The sequence below is a fragment of the Pelecanus crispus genome, chromosome Z (assembly GCF_030463565.1).
Source record: "Pelecanus crispus isolate bPelCri1 chromosome Z, bPelCri1.pri, whole genome shotgun sequence".
Taxonomy (NCBI): domain Eukaryota; kingdom Metazoa; phylum Chordata; class Aves; order Pelecaniformes; family Pelecanidae; genus Pelecanus; species Pelecanus crispus.
The window spans coordinates 57,247,193-57,269,133 of NC_134676.1; the positions used below are offsets into that span (position 1 = coordinate 57,247,193).

At 42.8% G+C, this 21,941-nt stretch overlaps 1 protein-coding gene across 1 annotated transcript in view; it reads right to left on the reverse strand.

Moving 5' to 3' along the window:
* Positions 1 to 1,962: 1,962 nt before the first annotated feature.
* Positions 1,963 to 21,941, reverse strand: part of CPLX1 (complexin 1) — a 51,185-nt gene continuing 31,206 nt past the window's right edge. The window contains exon 3 of the mRNA XM_075727104.1: positions 1,963 to 2,160. Within this exon, the coding sequence (XP_075583219.1) occupies positions 1,963 to 2,160 (198 nt within the window). The remainder of the gene's footprint in view (positions 2,161 to 21,941) is intronic.

Sequence of the window (21,941 nt, forward strand, 5' to 3'; positions counted from 1 at the left end):
GCAAAATAAATATATTTCTTCTCTTTCATAATATTTTTCCCTATTATGATAGATGCTGCTAAAAGGCACAGAGTTTACAAGCTCACTGCCTTAACCATGGTGCAGATTTCTTCTGCTTACCTGAAAAGATGATGAATATCTTTTAAAATTTCTTATTGAGGAAAGTACTAAGATATTTGCCTAAACTCAGTTCCACTGAACAAGTACATAAAAGAAGTTCCATTGAAGTAAAATGCTTAATTTAGGTACATAATGAAGTGTTTCAGACTGCTTTCCTTTTTGTTGTCAGTAGAAAGCATGTATTTGCTTCCAAATCTCTTCCATATACTTAGGAAACTTTTGTTGTTCCCGTGACAAGGACAAGCAATGCTAGTTCTGCCAGGCAAACCTGATTCTTTTACAAGATTGTGAGACTGAGGTGGCATGATGCTCTCACAGCAGCAACTACAGAGATCTAGCCAAATGCAAAAACTCCAGGATCAGTCCTTCAGATGACAAGCCAGATACCTGATCACAAGTGTCTGTGTTCAAAATAAGTCTATGTATGTAAGTCTGTGTACGAACTAGCAAGTCAACATCTCCAGTAGCATCTGTCTTATCTTACACAGTTACTCAATACCTACAGCACTGTATTGAGAAGCCCTCTGTATCTGTGTCTGGGAAAGGCAACAAAGATAATGGTAAGAGAGATTTCCTCCCACCCTACTAGCATCAAGGGATGCCACACACTGTTACAATATTAATTAGCTCCCACACAGCACTGGAGAAGCATCCTCACTTTATGCCTTTGTAATAGGTAGAAACTGAAACCTACATTTTACATGTGGAGAAGCTAGGTGGGGAAGAAAAATGAGTGACCTCCCCAAGGCAACACAGTAATTTAGCATGATAAATAGCAGGCACACTCAGGATTTCTGGATCTCCAGGGCCATGGTTAACATTCAGGCTGCCACACTCTCCCACATACTGCAGGAAGGGGTGGCCAGGACACAGCTGCAACAATACTGGAAACCAAATATTCATCCTGCAAGCACTGCTGGGAATGGAACAATTGAATATAGTACTGGGTGGAAAGAGGAAGGTTAGTTAATCAGGGCAGCCTATGTACTTGGTCATTGCCTTCAAAGGGGTTGGGGAGGTCCTCTACCAGAGCACCATGCACTCTCCTGTGGTTTCAGCTCTCTGTATGGCAACTGTCTGACCAAATCTGTTCTTTCAAGTTAAGTGTATGGCTAATTCCCAAAGTAACATGACTCTTGCTTAGATTCTGAGGCATTTAATTTCTACCAGCATCTGAGGGCAGATGACTCACTTCTTCCACAGTTCTGAGTGATGTCAGCTGTGTAAGTCATGCATGATTTAACTTTCAAATGGTCTCTTATTTATGCCAGCAATGGAATTAAAACAGAAAAGCTCTGCTTCCATGTGAGAATTGAGATATCCTTTCCAAGGACAGATGTGCTTAGCAACAAATGGCTAGTGTGAGCCAATCAATGAGAACATTAATAATAATGACTAGTAATTATTATCAATAATAATAAAAAGAGAATTAAAGAAAATTAAAGAGGCCACTGTTCACACTTAGTGAACGTTCCTTCCTGCTTTGGATGGAAATGCATGTGAGGTTGTTCCTTTTCTATGCTTAATGTACAGTTGCTTTATTTAACATATAGTACTATGGCTTATAATAAAAGTTGTGTAGTCTGCAGCTTTTTAATCTTTACATCCATTCAGAGGCATCTACTGGATGTGACTATGTACAAAAAAGGAATGCTGAGTCTTGAGGTGAAGGGAAGGAAAAGAGGCAGTCAGAAGGGAATGGGAAGCAAAGGGACTCCTAGCGAGCAGTAGAGGGCAGAGGTGGGGAGGGCTGCGGGATGGATGGCAAGATTGTAAATCCCCATTGGGCAAAAGAGAAATCCTTTGCAGTACTGTTTATGCCCATCTAACAGTATGCAGTTATTACTTCTTGAACATGTCCTGCAGGGGCCCTGGTAGGTATTTGATGACTGTGTCTAAAATGCTCTCTTCTTCCTCCTCTTCTTCATCCCCACAGCCAGGAGGGATTGCCTTCTTTGGGCGTGTCAGACTCCCTTCAGCATTACCTTCCAGTGCAGCCTGGGCCTCTGCTTCCTTTTCTTCCTTCTTCTTTATCCCATACTGCAGGGGAAAGAGAACACATTGTCAGTCAACCACTGAACAGGACAACTGATGAAGCCAACCATCACACCTGGTGCCTCATATTCTACAATATGAACCTACTGTTAATATTCTGCTTTTGCCTTTTTACACAGACACCCTAACAATTCCCCTCTAAGTTCAGCCCTGTGGATGGGCAGCTTTAACAAGACAAGATAGTCAGATGCTCAGATCACTCAGAAACAAGCATGGGAGAGAATTTGTGACTATACAGCCATGGGCCTAGCAAATACAATACAAGTTCTGTGTCACTAAAGTTTTGGGGTGGTATTTTACTGGTGCTGATCCTACTCTTTTCTGTAAATAATTTTGATGCTCAAGTCCATCATCTGCAACGACTTTGAAATTCCATCTGCAGCAATTTATAGTAAAGGTTTATGAATGTGGCAAAACTTCAGAAAAAAAAAAATCACCAACAAAAGAAAGCAAACAGGACAGTACAGAAGTACAGACAGGCAGACTGCAGTGAAAATGACACAGTTTTAGATATTCTCATGCAGGAGATATCACAGAATCATAGAATCACAGAATACTTTGGGTTGGAAGGGACCTTTAGAGGTCATCTAGCCCAACCCCCCTGCAGTGAGGAGGGACATCTTCAACTAGATCAGGTTGCTCAGAGCCCCATCCAACCTGACCTTCAATGTTTCTAGGGATGGGGCCTCCACTACCTCTCTGGGCAACCCATTCCTGTGCCTCACCACCCTCATTGTGAAATATTTCTTCCTTATATCCAGTCTGAATCTACCCTCCTTTAGTTTAAAAACAGTACTCCTTGTCCTGTCACAACAGGCCTTGCTAAAAAGATTGTCGCCATCTTTCCTATACAATCCTTTAAGTACTGAAAGGGTGCAGTAAGGTCTCCTCACAGCCTTCTCTTCTCTAGGCTGAACAACCCCAACTCTCTCAGCCTGTCCTCGTAGGAGAGGTGCTCCAGCCCTCGGATCATTTTGGTGGGCCTCCTCTGGACTTGCTCCAACAGTTCCATGTCCTTCTTGTGCTGAGGGCTCCAGAGCTGGATGAAGTACTCCAGGTGAGGTCTCACCAGAGCAGAATACAGGGGCAGAATCACCTCCTTCGACCTGCTGGCCATGCTTTCTTTGATGCAGCCCAGGATACAGTTGGCTTTCTGGGCTGCAGGTGCACATTGCCAGCTCATGTCCAGCTTTTCATCCACCAGTACCTCCAAGTCCTTCTCCACAGGGATGCTCTCAATCCCTTTGTCCCCCAGCCTGTACTGATATCGGGGGTTGCCTCGTCCCAGGTGCAAAACCTTGCACTTGGCCTTGTTGAACCTCATGAGGTTCACACAGGCCCAGCTCTCCAGCTTGTCCAGGTCCCTTTGGATGACATCTCGTCCTTCTGGCATGTCAACTGCACCACTCAGCTTGGTGTCATCTGCAGACTTCCTGAGGGTGCACTCAATCCCGCTGTCATTGATGAAGATGTTAAACAGCAGCGATCCTAGTACGGACCCCTGAGGGACTTCACTTCTCTCCATGTGGACATCGAGCCATTCACCAAAACCCTCTGGATGCGGCCATCCAGCCAATTCCTTATCCACCGAATCAAATTCCTTGTCCACCCATCAAATCCGTATCTTCCCAATTTAGAGAAGGATGCTGTGGTGGGACTGTGTCGAAGGCTTCACAGAAGTCCAGACAGATGACATCTGTTGCTTTTCTCTTGTCCACTGATGCAGTCACTGCTTCATAGAAAGCCACTAGGTTGGTCAGGCAGGACTTGCACTTGGTGAATCAGCACGGGCTGGCTGTCTCAAGTCAACTCCCTGTCTTCCATGTGCTTGAGCATAGCTTCTAGGAGGACCTGTTCCATGATCTTCCCAGACACACAGGTGAGCCTGACAGGTCGGTAGTTCCCAGGGTCCTCCTTTCTTCTCTTTTTAAAAATGGGCACAACTTTTCCCTTCTTCCAGTCCCCAGGGACTTCACCTGACTGCCATGACTTTTCAAATATCATGGAGAGTGGCTTGGCAACTACAACAGCCAATATCCTCAGGACTCTGGGACGCATCTCATCAGGTCCCATAGACTTGTGTATATTGAGGTTCCTTAGATGCTCTCGAGCCTGCAACAATTTCTGCACCACCAACGTTCATCACTGCTCAGCCTTCAGACATTTCAGTATTTCGCAGGTTTTGTTGCTATTTCCATAAGTATTTGCACAGAAATTTTGGAGATTATGGTGATACATGACAAAAAAAATTGACTCAAACTGTCCCATGCAAATCTACAACAACAAGGATACCTGCAAGCTACCCTATTTACTACCTACAGTAATTTCACTTCAGCTGCTCACATTAGCTCACTTCAGCTGCTCACATTAGCTGCATTTCACCTTTGTGAGGAAGAGGAAATGCATTCACATTTGCTGTAGCAGCTATCAGTTTCAAAATTATTGCTCTGTAAAAGCCATTCACTTATTTATGCCTAATTTTAATTAAAGTACCAAATGGAATTAAGATTGTTCTCAATACATCAGAACCATAAGGTTACTAACCTAAACCCATGCAAAGGCCAGCAAAACATTTTGCATGAATGAGCTTGAAAAGAACTTTCAAAAGAAAATTAGATATTATTTAAAAAAAAAAAAAAACTATGTTGGTACAAAGTACTCAATATTTTCTAGTATCAATAGTATGGTACTGCTGAATATACACAAAGTAGATGCTCTTTTCATGATTTTCTCTCTTCATTTTTTCCATTAAGCATAGACCAAATTGTTTACCCGTAAAGCAAAATATATATTGCTTCTGTCATGACTTTCTGATTTCAAAAGACTCTTGGATTTGACAAGAAACTCCTAAACATTCTGAGCAAAAGCAGTATTTTTGCTTCTTTTCTCCATCATCATTAAGGTTTAGGATGACAGCCTGCAAAGTTGAAACCAGTAAATTCAAACCCCCTTATTTCTCTAAATCAATTCTTCCAAGCCAAAATGTTCATTAAGGACATTCGTCTTATGCTTTTTATACTGAGTGGATGCCAGTCACACCAGATTTCATGGGAGAGCTGTTCAAGACAAATGATGTCTCCATTCATGAGGCAAAGGAAGCATTTGATCAGCTTATAGTTATGAGGCTGAACACCTCATAGTGTTCAACAAAGATGATCCAACATAGGACCAGCAACCACTGCAGGGGGAATGACATACACTGCTAGGCTGTGGACAGCCTGTATGGCTGGCTGATACTCACTCTCCCTTTCATGTCACAGGTAGATGTCTCTAGGTGATTCCTAGAATAATTAATCTACAGACTTTATCTTCCTTTGCAGCTAGAGGAGAAGAACAGTAGTGAAGACAACACAAATCATAGCAACACACAGGTCCCCTGCATGCTTTCAAATCCTCCATCTCAAAACAAGTATCAGCGCATGGCAGGTTGATCCTCTAGCTCATGAACTTATGATTTTTGAACAACGACTTATGATTTTGAACAAACATCCAGGCCACAGGCAACTGAAACAAAAACAATCACTCAAGCACTACTGTCCTTCCTAGGACAGAAGGAAGCTCAAAGATTGTATGAAGGAATTAGCACTGTACTTATCAGCGTGTGCTGGCATGTTTCCTTAGAAAGTGTCTACTGATTGCCTTCAGAGAATTACACAGTGCCAGACAGACCTTAGCTCTTACAAGATATGGCCAGTCTGATGGGGCAGTTGCAGAATGGGGCAATACATGGCCTGGAAAGAGTTTTTTTTGTGGTAAAAGAGCATTAAGGAAAACCAGATTCTATTGTTCCAGCTTACTGGCACAAATGCCAAGTACAGAAATTCATTTTTCTTGGTTTCTGCCTGTAGTGATGTTACAACATGTAGAAACAAGCCATTTGCTCCTAATACATATGTAACACAGAAATACAAATTTATTTTGGACAAAAGTATTCTTTTTTTGGAGAAAGATGACGTTGCATCAAAAGCTATTTTTATAAGACAGGATCAGTTTTGAGTATTCAGTGTTAACATTTAAACTTGGTGGTACTTTGTAATGCTTTACATTAATCAAAATGTAATTCTGTGATGATTCATAAGTGAATAAAATGGTGTTTTTCAGGTTTGAGGAAATCATATTCTAGAAAGTCTTAATAATAATTTTTTCAAGGTCCAAACCCATAAAATTTAATATCAGAGGTTGTATTTGTACCATTATCTACTTGACCGTCACTCATGCCACCATATAGTTAATAATGTAGAATTATGGACCTAACCCAGCAAGATACTGAAACATTTTAAGTATGTGAACCACCTTGCTGCTTCTAAAGTCATTACTATGCTGTCACATGAGGATTGTTTTCACTAGGTCACATGTTGATGAAAACCTAGTGGGCTGGAGTCCTCAGTCATCAGGTGGAAAGTGTAGGTGAAAAACACCACAGCCCTTGGTTTACCCCACACTCACTGACTGCATGTCAGGAAAAGACCAGACTAACAATGCTGCCATCAACTTCCTCGCCATCTCTTTCCTTTCCCTATTCCTTCTGCTTTCCACAGGAAGTCAAAGTAAGTGTGTGAACCAAAGACATGCTGGAAATTTGATCTAACTTCAATGGCAGTACAGGTGTCAAGGAAAAGGGGCTGTTGAGACAAGGTGAGCCTGCAGCTAAAAGGTCAACACACCACAAATATAGTTAGTTACCATTTCTTATGACAAGCTAACCATTGCTAACTAAAAATGAACATATCTATCTAGCAAATATCTAGGCCACAGAATGAATAAAGCAGTAACATCACAGTTAAGACACTTGTAGAAGTAACTGCTTATCTCTGGGTCAGTTGTGGAACTGACTCTCCAGGAAGACAGCTGCAATGAAGGTGCAAGTGAGTGGTTATCTTTGGATCAGATTTGGAGCTGACTCCTTAGGAACAACAAGTGAATTATCTGGAAAAGCTAAGGAAATGCAGAAGGAGTTTTGTGGGGGATACAAAGACAACTCAAAGACTGCCTGGTGGGACCAGCAGAAGATTATCAGTGCAGAGGATCCTGGAGTCTAAGAATAAACTGCAGCCAAGATGAACATCGTTCCCATTGACATGCCAGGCAGAATGCCCCCGGGACTCCCATACTTTGGATGGGGATTCAAAAGACCCAACAGGGTGGTCTTTCTGACCATAGCAGGTTCTGTTAATCATAACTCAATAACCATAACATTATCCTACTAATATTTACCATGATTGTATGCTGCAAAGATTATTATAGTTAAACATTATGATTATTATAGTTACTTACATAATTGTATCTGCTATTGCCATGGTTGAACTATCATATTTTACAGTCTTTATAAACTATTAAATATCACTATGTATATGCTTTGTATAGTCACATCTTCTTTCGTCATTGGATATTTTCACTGCACTTTTCTTCCCTCCTAATACTTGGATAAGCAGGAAATGAGGACTGGTGCTCTTGGTACTACACACCTATCCTGCAGCCCAGACTTGCAGCATCACCTGCTGGGAATGTAAAGAAGATAAACAAAGGCATTTTTCAGTCCTTGGACCAGAGGAAGGAACAATGTTCCCTTAGCTAGCGTGACATGTTCACAAGTCTGACTAACACAAGGTTCAGCTGACATAGGTTGTGCGTGTGAATCCTACAGCAGGCAGTGGGATGCAAGTAAATGTTGTAATGTCTTGCTAAGATAAACACATGCACATCTGGATAGCAAGAATTTTGTAATGGAAAAGCATGTCCTCAAGGGACCTGTCTGGCCAGCACTTCTTGTGGCTTGTAGCAGCTGTCAACCAAGTCTCCTCCACTGTGGCTGCATCTGGGTGATTGGCATCTGGAGGTATGCATACAAGGCACCCCGCAACACAGCTGTGCACCACCCATGGTGCTAGGAATAACAATTCATGGCTGGTTGTTTTCACTGTGGACAACTGGTAACATTGTTCTTCTTTCACTCAGAAAACACGTCTTCCTCCCAAGGTGCTCTGAGAGCCTGAAGTTGGTCTTCAGTCTGCATCCCAGGAAATAATACTGCATTTCAGCTAACACTGAGTTTTAGTTTCTGGGGAAAGGCTGGCATATGAATGATAGTAGCTACATTTCTCTTCAGGGAATTTTTCTCCTCAGAGGTTCTGTGTAGCTGCAGGTGATACTGAATATAGTTTCTGAACAGCTGTGATAGATACAGCCATCTCTGGAATTACTATTTTATTTACCAGCTGAGCTTTTAAAAGCTAACAAGAGATTTCAATGCCTGTTCCTTATCTTGCTTCATATACAAATTAGGGGAGACCTTGGTTTTTCTTACACAGCCCTGTCTATTAAATTTCATTCACATTCCAACCCACAACAATAAAAAAAGTACAAAATTATCAGCCAGACTTAAAAGCATATTTTTAGAGAAGACACAGCTTGCCCACCCTTCCACCTCAAGGGTTAACTTGACCTGAACCAATTTTTTTCTTAGAGACCACAGCTGGTAAAGAACTCTCACCTGCTCTGGAACTTACGTACACTTTACAATTAAAATATGTCTCCATATGTCTAATCTGATTCTTTCTGAAATGCCATTTAAAATAAATCTGGAAAACTGAAACGACGCAACAATTGCAAAAAAAAAAACCATCTTTCATCTGTCCTTTTGGGCTTCATTTATTATGTGTGCTAAGTTTTGGGGGGGGGGGGTATCCCTCTTCTGTTACCAAAGAGAACACCACCCCATTATGATCTTCCCATCATTACCTCATGGAACCTTCTGCCAGGACTATATGTAGGACTGAAACAAATTGAGAGCAAAAGGTAGGGTTTAGCACTGACCTTTAACTCCACAGCTGTGAGAGTCTGGGGTACAGAAAAAGACTCCATGCATATTTTATTTATACAAGCCTGAAGTCTTTCTACAAGATTTCTTTGGCTTCTCTGTGAGTGAACAGGCTGCTAAACATATCTTTGGCTTTAATTTTCAGGTTAAGATGAGGCATTTTTCAGTCAGAGGCTTAGGAAAGTATCTGCCATTCTGATGGACTATGGTCTGGTTTTGTCTCTTTACAGATGCAGTGGTGAGAGTGCTGCTGTGTGTTTATGTGGCAATGGAAACAGCATATTTTTCTTCCCCTACTCTGTTCCCTCCCAGCCCCTGAGTTGGGGATTGCAGAATGAGAGAAGGTTTTCCTACAGGAAATTGCAGTACTGAAACACAGAGCCCTGAGATTTCTGTTCTGAGCACACAGAGCATACTTTGATATGGATCTGGTCCACCTCAAATTAGGGATCTTTTGATTTCATTTGTGTGTGAACTTTGGCTCTTTTTTGCTTGCTTGGTTGGTTTTATTGGTCTATTTGTCCTCCTGATCAGTTCATTTATCACTGGCTTGATGTCCAAGGAGTTGCTATGGACAGGGGGAGAGGATTAGTCCCCAGAAAAATTCTGAGGAAGCCTTTTAGTGCATTTGAAAGGAAGGACACTATCTTTGCACCTTAATTTATCCTTTTAAGTCTAAGCTCTGCCATGCACTGTTAGAATTACTCAGAGTGCCTCAGGCAACTCAGCCATGCTGACCGTGGATAATGTCTGTGCTTTATGAGGAGTAATAAAGTATCACAGCTTGCCACATGGGGAACCGTGCAACTTTCCAGCTATTGTAGAGAATGCAAGGTAAGAGAGACAGTGCTGGGTGTCTAAGTCCCTACCACTCCCTGGTGGGGGTGTGTGTGTGTGGGGGGGGGGTGTGTGTGTGTCTGAGTGTTCTCATCACCACATGCTGCTGCATAGCTCTGCTGACCAGGACCCCCTCACTGTGTTAGTGGAAGAGGGCAGTTTAATAATGGAAAAGAACAAGGCAAAGTCTGGAAACTACAGTCCTAAATTACATTGTTCAAGTGCCCGTGAGCACAACTCAGGAGACAGGTGGCAGAGAAAAAGGAGAGCAATAAAACTTTGGGAAGGGGGCACTTAAGATGCAAAGGCAGAACTATGGATATATGAAGAGTTTCTGCTTCATGCCTCATCTCTCATGGAACAGACCTTCCCAAGCCATCTCCTTGGGGCTCTCAGAGTTTTTCAGCTAGCTTTCCTGCAGAAGTTATTTGTAGACATGGTTTCTGTCCTTTGAGTCCCCTACCATACCCAAGGCTCCATCTCCCCACAAGTACCCTGTGGCTGCATGTACCTTGCTCCTCTCTGCTAGCTCAGGCTTTCAGCTCTGGCAGAATCACAACAGCTCTTCATTCATCACCTATCTTGGTTCAGGTCTTCCAGTTTGCATTTCAGTCTTAACCTCCCTTTCTCCCAGGAGGCTCCCATGGCAGGTACACAGAGGCCTGCAGTTTTCAGCTTGCACTACATGCACAGATCAGATGCAGATGTAGATTTCAAAGATCTCATCTGGTCTTCATCTGCCTCCCATCAGTATCTTCTGGTGACACTGGGGGAATCTGACAGTCACTTTGTTCTCCCCCACAGTAGCATCTCTGCCTGAGAACCACACACTTGTTTTTCATTCTGATTAGCTGCAGGATTGCAACACATTCCTATGGGCATACCCATTGCCCCCAGCATCCAAGAGTGGTGCTGCCCAAATCAATAGATTTGAAAGTTGCTTTTCTGCTGCCCCACAATGGAGACAGTGGAAGATAAAGCACTGCTCTCCTGAGCAGATCTGATCTGTACTCAACAAGCCTTGCTGCTTTACCTTGATTGGAGGCAACAACACATCTGTCCAATGCTTGCTGTTTGCATAACTGTAAGTGAAAAACAGAGTTGCATCTGTTTCCTGTTTGCAGAGGACACTGTGAATTTGCTGCAAACTCAGATCAAGGGGAATATTTCCATTGGTCTTAATGGAACCAGATGTAAATGGTTAAAAGAGAGAGATGGGAAACATGTTTTGGTTTGATCCACTATGGATGCTGACTCTGTGCTGAAGCAAATTGGCCATTCTGCTTACTGCTCAGCTGCCTGGACTATGCTAGGTTGTGACAGTTAAAATGTTTCTTTACCATTACTACCTTCAGATGGTGTGAACTGCAGTTTGTGAGCAAATTTACTCCTCTTTGGGAAGCAAAGAGAAAGAACAGGTATAGGTATCACATATCATGAATTTTTCAGAATACTCAGCAGAAAACATATTTTCTTTTTCTCTGTGTTTGCAAATATGTTAATTTGTTTCCTCTTGTGTACGTAGCATCTGTATTAAAACAATGCCTTACTGCATAATGGTCAGCCTCAGTGAGAGGTTTAGAAAGTTTCAGGAGTGAAGGTAATTAAATTACTGCTGAATAGCAGACTTCCGTCTTGTAATCAGAGAAGAAATCTCTAGAGGAACCAGAGAGTATCTGGCTCATGAAGAAGAGCATAGGATGAGAAGCTCCAAAATATTGATTTTAGGTACCTGGAGGGCTGATTGAAATCATCACACTGACTCATGTCCACAGGGCCCAAGATAAGTACTGTACATACTGAACTCCAAAGCCTGTTGGGTCCTTTGGAAAATCTCTCCCCCAGAACCCGACTTGTAGCTTCAATGAGAAAAATCTGGGTCAATTCTATTCTTCAAAGCAGTTGAGACAGGATAAGAAGAAAGAAAAGTTACATATTCTACACTAACAATTACAGTTTAATTGCTTACAGGTTACAGTGAAAATTCAGTTTTGCTCCATGATCACCAGGATAGAGTCAAGCTGCAGAAGGTTCCCATGAGAACAGAGACATTTTCCAGTAATGCAGAGCAGGTGTGCTCCTAGACAAAGTGTGATATGATTTCTTGTGTTTCCAATGTCTGTATTTAGTTTTTTACAAGAAAAACTTCCTAGAAGCTAGTGGCAGAGACCCTGGAAATGCACGAATGCAGTCACTTGTATAAGTTTAGAAGAATTTATGTTACGGCTATGTATCTGACAGCATAAATAAATCCATAGGATAATATCTGTGTTCATGTGTGTACTTTGCAAGATCAGAACATGGAGTATAAGCTGCTCCTCCTTCTTCCTTCCTCCTGCAGTTTTTTGCTTTGTCAAATGAAAGTCTTCCTTTTAGTACAAGGCTGGTAAAATTAATTCCCCAGGATGCTGCAGTAATTTAGATTAGATATAGCTATTTATTTTCCATAGCTTCTGTTTACCATAAGTGAAAAGCTCTTTATTTCTTCCTTTTTTTTTTTTTAATTTTTATTTTTGTATTATTTCATCTTATTTTGAAAGCTCTAGTCCAGTCAGTGTAGTCTGGGCTTGTGTTTCTACAAGAACCAAATACAAGTGCTCCAGTGGATGAGGAGTGGTTCACTGCACAATGAGGAGTCAGCTTTGTGCATGCTTTTTATGGTGCAAAGCACTGTGAAGATGCAGATAACTTCCAAAAGAAATATTGTTTGTCCTCTCCAGGGGGATAGGGAACTCATTGACTGCTCATGAGGCTTAGAAATTATTATCATCCTGCATTGCTATGTTTGTGCTTGCTAGGGTTTATCATTTCATTGCCTTATTGATCACAAGCACTTTGGCAGACTGGAGGTTGAAGCCAGCTGAAATTCAGAGGCTGAACCCTAAAAGGCTGATTAATTTCAAGTTCAGCTCTCAGCAGATAAACTATGTAAGCTCTCTGCATCTGATCTTTTTGCAAATCTCTGGGAGGCCACTAAAAGTACATTTTTAAGAAACAGTTTCTGAGTGCCAGTTTTGTTTCTAGCATGTTGCATTAATTTCTCTGTGCACGTCAGCCCTTGCTATTATGAACTTTAGGTTATCCTTGGCATTTTGTAGTACACTAAAAAGTGCTCTTGAATATGTAGGAGTGTGCTACGAGCAAAGAGAAGTGGCAGGTAACAGAGCTCATTATGGCAGATCAAGAAGAAACTTAGAAAGCATTCTGGAAGTGATATTGTTGTACATGATTGAAAGAGTGGTCCAGCTAAATTTATGTTCCCTACTGTAGTTCAGCACTGTGAGGGACAGTTGCATTCATCTGTACTCTTCTATTAGATAGCAGATTTGAGGGAAATGAAAAAGATGAAATTCTGTCTAAACAAAGACAACAGATCATAAAGATAGCTGTATTGTTACACATGCAAAAACAAAAACAAAAAAATCCAAAATATTAGAAGAGAGCCAGCTAACAGTCCCAGATGTAAAAGGAGCACTCATATCACCACTGCTGAGAATCCTGGGGACTAACCTGGAAGGAAAATAGACCCCTAAACTGACTGTTAGGTACGCATCTGCATTTTTTCCCCAGCTTTCTGTGTGACCTGCATGGGAGAGAATTCATCTTTTCTTGGTGGACAGAGAACTTAAGTAAGATTTACCCTTCCAAAGCAGCTGCAGTGATAGAGTCTGCTCTGAAACACAGTCATTGCTTATAATGATGCCACACTGAAATATAACAAGTTGTTTCCATGCCATTCTCATGAGGTTATTCTGCCCTCAGTAACTTCCCTGGATTGATAGGATGAGTTTGACAGGAAATTATGCTCCCTCAAACTTTTCACTAAACATTTTTTTCCTTCACTAACCTACACCAATGCTTTCAATGCCAACTTTGCTGACAGCACAAGAACAATGTAATTCTGCAATAGTAAGAGCTCAGGAAAGATTAGTTAGGTGATTATCTTTAGTCCTTGCTGTGAGACTATTTAATTTTTGTTATGAACTCCTTGGGGATTCTTCTGTGTGGAATAAATCCTGCCATACCTCATTGTGGCTAGGATCTAATTAGCACACCCACCCTGACAGTACATCTGTGGAGACCAAGGCATTGCCACAAGCTCAGAACCAAGACTCAGTAAAATCAAAGGTAGTTAATCAATCAGTTTCAAACCTTTGACATACACTTCCCTCTGATGTACAAAATGTACTTCTCAATCCCATTAGCCAGCAACAGAGAGGAGAACTCTGACACCAAAATGCTTTAAAAATGGGAAGAACAATTTTGACACCCAAAAAGAGCAAGTGAGAAGGTACGAGTGTTTATTCACATTCTGTAGCCCTTCACAGGGACATGAATAAATGAAGGGCAAGTCACTTATCTTTCTCTAGCCCTTTTTGATCTGGCACACTTGCTTCTCCCTTTTGTAATTCAAGGTAGTTTTCTTGCTCCCCAAAGAGGCTGTGGAAGTCATGTTTGTAGTGAATGAAAGTTGGTAAGGGAGAATATCTGGTGCATCTTAACAATCCAACTGAATAGCATTAATAATGTTACAGTGCTAGGGGGACCCACCCAGGGTCTGTAGTGCTGCAAGGCTGGGTTGCTGTTACAAATTTGAAGAACTGCTGCCACAGAATAATAAAGCTCCCACCATTGCAAGAGCCTGCAACCAGCTTAGGCTGATTGATAGATCAAAAGCCACACTAGAGATAAGGAGCACGTTTCACATTTCTTCCAGGTAGAATCCACTGCTGACCTTTTCTCATTGTTACTGTTGACTGGATGTGGCCAGAGAACAGATGTTTAGCCTTGTCAGTGATATGTGAGCAGAGGCAGATGCAATGAAGCTCACAAACCACATTGAGCTAAGAGCTGTACAGCTAAAAGGGAGAGACAAACCTCGTGTGGAAGAGCTTGCTGACTCTACTGTACATTTCCTGTAGGCATGCCTTTGTTTTATGGCAACAAGACAAAGTAATTTCATCTCACTCCTACCAGCTTCTATTTACTAAAGTAAGAAAAGGAGCCTTTTCACGGGAGAACAGAACCATTTTTAAAAGTTCTTGAGCTTTTGGTTGTGACCTGCAGTTTTTCTTGCCCTCTCCATATATGCAGGACTAATGTGCATATATGTTAACCTCTTGCTGGGTGAAGGCATTCTTCCCCCAGATAGTGAGTCAGGATGACAGTCACAAGCCCATTTTCTTCCTCTTTCTCAGTCTGATTGGGTGTTTTTTTCTGACACAGCAATGAATGAGATTTTTTGCAGTGGCATGTTGGCATTTTGTTATGTCCATTTCAAAAAGCAGCAGCTCTGTATTCACTTATGGGATAAGTGATGCCCAGCCATGCTCACGTTATCCTTCAAATGAAGGCTGGCTCTCTTTTTTATGTTGGCTGAGCACTTCGGCATCACTAATGAGACTTCCAGTACTTTGGGGGGGGGGGGGGGGGGAGTGACCTTAAATCACACCAAAATTGAGCCTTGGATGATGTGAAATGGCAGGGCACATTGGAAGGAAATACATCAGTAATTGAGCCTGCACGTGCATGTGACCATGCACATGAAAAGCATGCTCAGCTGATCATGCTGTTACATGCCCGTGACCAGTATTTAGTACTTTCCCATAATTTTCCCTTCATAAAATATCTAACATGCCTAACAGAGCCACAAACCAATGGGAATGGTATCACTTCAGAAATTTCCATCTCCTCAGGCTATTAATGAACAATTATTCTTCAAATGTAAAAAGAGTAATTAAAAAACCAACTAAGAATGCATCTCACTGAAATACACATGAGCTTTGTTTGGATCAGCTGGGATTTTTTCTTTTGACCAAAGCCTCAGCAAGTTTGGGTAAAGGCCCTGATTATCCAAAATGCTGCTAAAACCTGGAATCTTTTCATGTAGTAGCTTTTGCTGAGAAGCAGGGAGAAAACCCCTTTTAATTCTCAGTGTTTGCTGCCACAAAAGAAGTCCTGTGTTAGTGGAACTGTCTCCTTTGCTTGTACTAGAGTACTTAAAAAGTTACTACCATGCAAGTACACACAGAAGCAGCTAGCACAAAAGCAGTGAGGAAAACAGAAGCTCTGATATTGGCAGAAGGAATATTGTTGCCTCTGAGAAGCACTACAAAGAAAGGGCTGTGTGCAAAACAGAGAACCCAGCAACCAGTTCAGCCCAACCTACAGCCAGGGCAGGACAAGCAAAAAGGACAAGTAGAAATGGTGCTCTGTGTCTGAGCTGGCTGAGTTGCAGGACTGAAAGGAGGTGTTGTATCATGCCCACTGATGGGCAGCTCCTGACACCATGTCAACAGGTGAAGCAGGTATATTACCCTGTAATTACCTTTCAGATCTTTCTTAGCAGATGCTGAGGTGTGTGTTTGAGTTCTGACACTTGACCTGATGTGCTTTGAGGGTGGAAATCCCCTATCTGCAGGATTTCTGCCAAAGTGTCTTGTAGACTGCGGGAGGATAGGAAGTTTGCATGTTGGCAAAAAAACTTGTATGCAGATTTTTAAGCTGGGCACAAGCTTCTGATTCTGGAGTTCTTTCAAGGCGAGTGGGAAACATGGTGTGCATTTTCTTGCTGATGGTAGAAAATTTCCCTCTTATTTCATTCTGAGCATCCTTACTGGTAACATCTTGCCTGTCACTTCCCCAATGCGGCAGGTTCCTCAGCCCCAGTTCCTGTTCTTCTTTGACTTGGTTCTCTCCCCAGAAAGAAACCAGCCCCTCCCACAGGTGTGTTATGAGGAAAAAAGCAAAGGAGCCTTAGGGACACACAGTCTCTGATTGTCTGAAGACAGGACAACTCACTGACAGGATGATCGTAGCTGGCTCTAAAAGCACCCTCTTGGTCTCTAGATTAACCAACAATATTCCATCACACACCTGCTTCCCAGTGCAGCAGAGCAAGCCTGAGGACACTGTGTTATTGTTCAGTAATGCTGTGTGGAAATGTTACTTGCCTGGCTGTTCAGGCTTGTGTTTGGAAAATGACTTTTCTGGGGTGCTAACCTCATCAGCCTTTATCAAAGCAGGTGTGGGGCTCCCAAGAGAAAAAGGTGCCAGCTTGTGCTGGAAGAGGGACAGCAACACTGCAGACAATGAAGAACACAGGAAGCAGGAAGCTGCTTTGTTTCAATGAATTTAATTAGAAGACATTAACAATGGTTTTGCCACTCTGCCCTGTGGCTTTTCCTGCTGATAGATCTTCTGGAAAGTATATTCAAAACAAAAAGCAAAACCTCCAGAAACTAGAGCAATTTCCTTCTGCACCATACTTTAAAAAGCAGGGCATTTCTACAGCACAAAGGACAAAGCATGAGAAGCCACACTGTATTGGGTTTACATGTCCAGGTGCTGGCAGCAGGGGTCTACAGGGTTGGCCTCTGCGAGAAGAGGCCAGGGGCTGCCCTGTGCCAGGCACAGCCAGTTCCAGCTCCAGAGAGAGACACAGACTGCAAACTGGTAGTTGGTTTAAGGCAATGATTAAGAGGAACTAAGCTTATTATTTAGCAAGATGTTATCCCATTTGGGGCACTCATCCCCACAAAGGCTTTGCAATGAATCTGCTAATAAAAGAAGAGGCTCCCCATGAGCACCTTGCTCAGTTTGATAGCTGTGAGTTAAGCATCTGTTCTGAGCTCTTCTAGTCACTGGGGAGAGACATACACTGTGGACAGCCATACATCTTGTCCCAAGCCAGGCACCTAGGACATCATCCTTTCAGGTACGCATTTCTCCCTTTTGAGTACTGAGGAAAAATGAACCACCAGCTCAGGCAGAGACAATGAACAGTTTGATAGCTGAAGGTTGATAAGGCAAATCTACTTCATGAACCTGGTTATTGCTAAAATGATAGCCAAATATTCCTAGGGTTCCCTCCTCAGCTGAATTAATTTTCCTCTCACTCTGAACTCTGTAGGTGACCATTGTGAAGTTCTTTAAATTTTTAAAAATAGATACTTAATTACCTGTTCTTATTCTGACCAATTTACTAAAATTAGAAAGCAGCAAGGTTCTTTTTCCTTTTTCTCCCTCTCCCTGTTTCTCTCTCTCAACTTCCCTTCCCTTAGGTGTAATCAATTCCTTCTGCAGAAATGGAAACAGCCTGGGAATACATTTGAGTTCTGCTAATGAAAGCTGGCAATAGCTGTGAGATTCACTGTAGCATATTCCGACTAGTTCCAATGTATATTATGTCACAAACTACCATTTCACAGCTAACAGCTAGCACAAAGAAAAAGAAAGAGTCTTAAAATGAAGTCCACACTACCTTCATTTAGTGCTGATTGAATATATTTCTTAGGTTACTCACACATGGATTCAATTTAGATGTAGTTTCAGGACAGTTTTCTTGCGATTCTCATTTCCTTAACAAGACTTTTTGTTCCATGGCAGATCTTAGCTCTTTCTAAGTGTGGGACCTATCCCTCTGAGGAACCAAAGATCAGCTTCACTAGATCATGTTCTTGCCCTCTTTGGGAAAAGGAAGATATGTCATAGAATCATAGAATGCTTTGGGTTGGAAGGGACCTTGAGAGATCATCTAGCCCAACCCCCCTGCAGTGAGCAGGGATTGAACCCGTGACCTTGGCATTATTAGCACCCCCCCGACTAATATGAAAGACATTCTACAGAGTTAACGGCTTTCCAATCAGGATGATACTACTTGCTACCTGCCTCTCAATTGACAGATCATGCACAAAATGATCATTTCAGCTGGGGAATGTGCAACAGGAATAGATGAGCTCTTGAGATGCCCCACCTTACTAACTATCTTTGTTTCATTCAGTGACCTGTGGACTTTTTTCAGTGATGCTGCTAAGCTGGAGAGTTCCTGCAGGGAAAAGTTCAGGAAACAAGCTTTAGCTGTTTTTCTCTGCACATCCTGAGCCACAGTCCAGTAGGGTCATCTCCCAGCAGCTCTCTTCATTGGGTACTGCTTTGCCACCACTACTCTCCTACAATCTGAGGCCCTCCTAGACTGACTCCTTGAAGGGAGCTAGGAGGTCTTAAGCTTTGAATGATTGCAGGGTACTTAAATCTCATTGGTGGCCAAAGTTCTGGAGAACATTTTCAGTTTCTGGGGAGAATTAAGATTTTGCTGCAAGAATGAGGTTTCATCAGGTATCACTTTATGACAGTCTGAAGAAGTTATGCCAGTAGTTGTGTGTTGAGACAATCTGTTTGATTGAACACAGTATGTTTCTTACAGTAGAGATGGGAAAATAGCAAGTAGGGGGACAAGACAGGAAGAGAAAGGAGCCTTGGGCAGAGTGTGTGGAGGTCCATCATTGGTGGACTCAAGTGCAGAATGATAGAGCACAATGCCGTGTAAAAGTCTCATCCCCATAGTATTTTCTTGGTATGAAGCATCTAGAAAACTATAATGACTTTTTTTGTCCTCCAGCCAATATTTTCAACTTTCCACAGCCCTATCCCAGTGTCCTAAGTTCTTTGAGCCCTGGCACTCCCCTGGCAACAGCTTTTTTCACTGCAGAATATCAAAATCATAACATAGTCTTCTGCTGGGCATGAGCAGAATAGTTGTGCTGTGGTTTGAACAATGGACATTATTCAGGCTCTGTCCTTTCTGCCTTCCAATATGACACAAGGCCCAGGCATACCACCTAGAGTCAGGATGAATCAGGATGAATTTTGAAGTAGAAAATACGGATTTGTTGTAGAGTCATTTCTGTGCCCACCGAAAGTGGAACTGGTTTTGTCTTTCAGTTTGCTCCTAAAAAACTCAAACAGATTTTGGGCAAAACTTCCAATGAGGATGATGAAAAATGATAGGAGTCCTCATCCCAGACTAAGAATGTGTCACGCTTAGTATGAGCCAGGACTAAGCAGGGGGGAGGGGAGGTGAGGTGAGGCACGGTGAGGTGAGGTGAAAGACAGTCACCAGTGCTAACAACGCAGAATTGCTCTCTTCTTTATATGTATCATAGAATCACAGAATGCTTTGGGTTGGAAGGGACCTTTACAGGTCATCTAGGCCAACCCTCTTGCAATGAGCAGGGAAATCTTCAACTCAGAAGCCCATCAGACCCTCAGCCCCTCAGAGCCCCATCCAACCTGACCTTGAATATTTCTAGGGATGGGACCTCCCCTACCTCTCTGGGCAACCCATTCCTGTGCCTCACCACCCTCATTGTAAAACATTTCTTCCTTATATCCAGTCTGAATCTACCCTCCTTTAGTTTAAAAACAGTACTCCTTGTCCTGTCACAACAGGCCTTGCTAAAAAGATTGTCGCCATCTTTCCTATACAATCCTTTAAGTACTGAAAGGGTGCAGTAAGGTCTCCTCACAGCCTTCTCTTCTCTAGGCTGAACAACCTCAACTCTCTCAGCCTGTCCTCGTAGGAGAGGTGCTCCAGCCCTCGGATCATTTTGGTGGGCCTCCTCTGGACTTGCTCCAACAGGTCCATGTCCTTCTTGTGCTGAGGGCTCCAGAGCTGGATGCGGTACTCCAGGTGAGGTCTCAACAGAACAGAGTAGAGCAGCAGATTCTCCTCCCTCGACCTGCTGGCCACCAATCTCCATGTGGACATCAAGCCATTGACCACAACCCTCTGGATGCAACCTTCCAGCCAATTCCTTATCCACCCATTAAATCCATATCTCACCAATTTAGAGAGAAGGATGTTGTGGGGGACCATGTCAAAGGCTTTACAGAAGTCCAGACAGATGACATCTGTTGCTTTTCTCTTGTCCACTGATGCAGTCACTGCTTCATAGAAAGCCACTAGGTTGGTCAGGCAGGACTTGCACTTGGTGAATCAGCACGGGCTGGCTGTCTCGAGTCAACTCCCTGTCTTCCATGTGCTTGAGCATAGCGTCTAGGAGGACCTGTTCCATGATCTTCCCAGACACACAGGTGAGCCTGACAGGTCGGTAGTTCCCAGGGTCCTCCTTTCTTCTCTTTTTAAAAATGGGCACAACTTTTCCCTTCTTCCAGTCCCCAGGGACTTCACCTGACTGCCATGACTTTTCAAATATCATGGAGAGTGGCTTGGCAACTACAACAGACAATTCCCTCAGGACTTTGGGACACATCTCATCAGGTCCCATAGGCTTGTATACATTCAGGTTCCTCAGGTGGTCTCAAACCTGATCTTCCCTTACAGTGGGAGGGGCTTTACCCCCCTGGTCCCCATCTTGCAGTCCATCGACTTGGAAGGGGTGAGGAGAGAGGGTGCCGGGGAAGACTGAGACAAAGAAGTTGTTGAGGACCTCCGCCTTCTCCTCATCTGTTGATACAAGGTCACCATTCTTGTTCATCAGAGAGGTATGCTTTCTTTAACCTTCCTTTTCTGGTTGACATACCTGTAGAAGCCCTTCTTCTTATTCTTTACATCCCTTGCCAAATTCAGCTCCAGCTGCACCTTGACCTTCCTGACCCCATCCCTACACAACCGGGCAGCTTCCCTGTACTCTTCCCAGGACACCTGTCCCTGCTTCTGCTGCCTGTGCAGTTCCCTCTTATACTTTAGTTTGACCAGCATGTCTCAACTCAGCCATGCTAGTCTCTTCCTTTCCTTGCCTGATTTCTTACGCCTGGGGACTGAGAGCTCTTGCACTCTATGGAAGGTGTCATTAAAGATCTGCCAGCTCTGTACAGACTTACCTCTGTAGTAGAGATAAGTCACAGTCTGGGCTTATAAGGAGAAGAAAGAAAGAAAAAAAAAATCCCAGAGCAAAATGAGTAGCAGGAGTGCAATTAGCACAGCAAAACAGTAATATTGTGTTGGATCAAGGGTCCAGTTAGCCAGCCAGAAGTTGCTTTGAGAAGGATTGTAAGAGTTAGAGTAGTATTAAGTGATCCTGCCTCTGGCATCAACTACTTTCAATCATCAGCAGTTTAGGCATATCTTCTTTTTTAATCCTGTTATATTTTTGCATTTCCAATCTTGAAAGACTTCAGACGGTGCTTGAAAATGGATGCAACCTGCACATAGAGCACTGCAACACACCTGAAACTGTGACAAAGATTTCATAATGCTTGCAAAACATACATCCTTCCTCCTTCTCTGATGAGTTGCTAGGGTGGCTTGCCAAATCCCACCCCTACTGGGCATCTCTGTGAGAATTTGTTGAGATGGATGCAAGTGTTA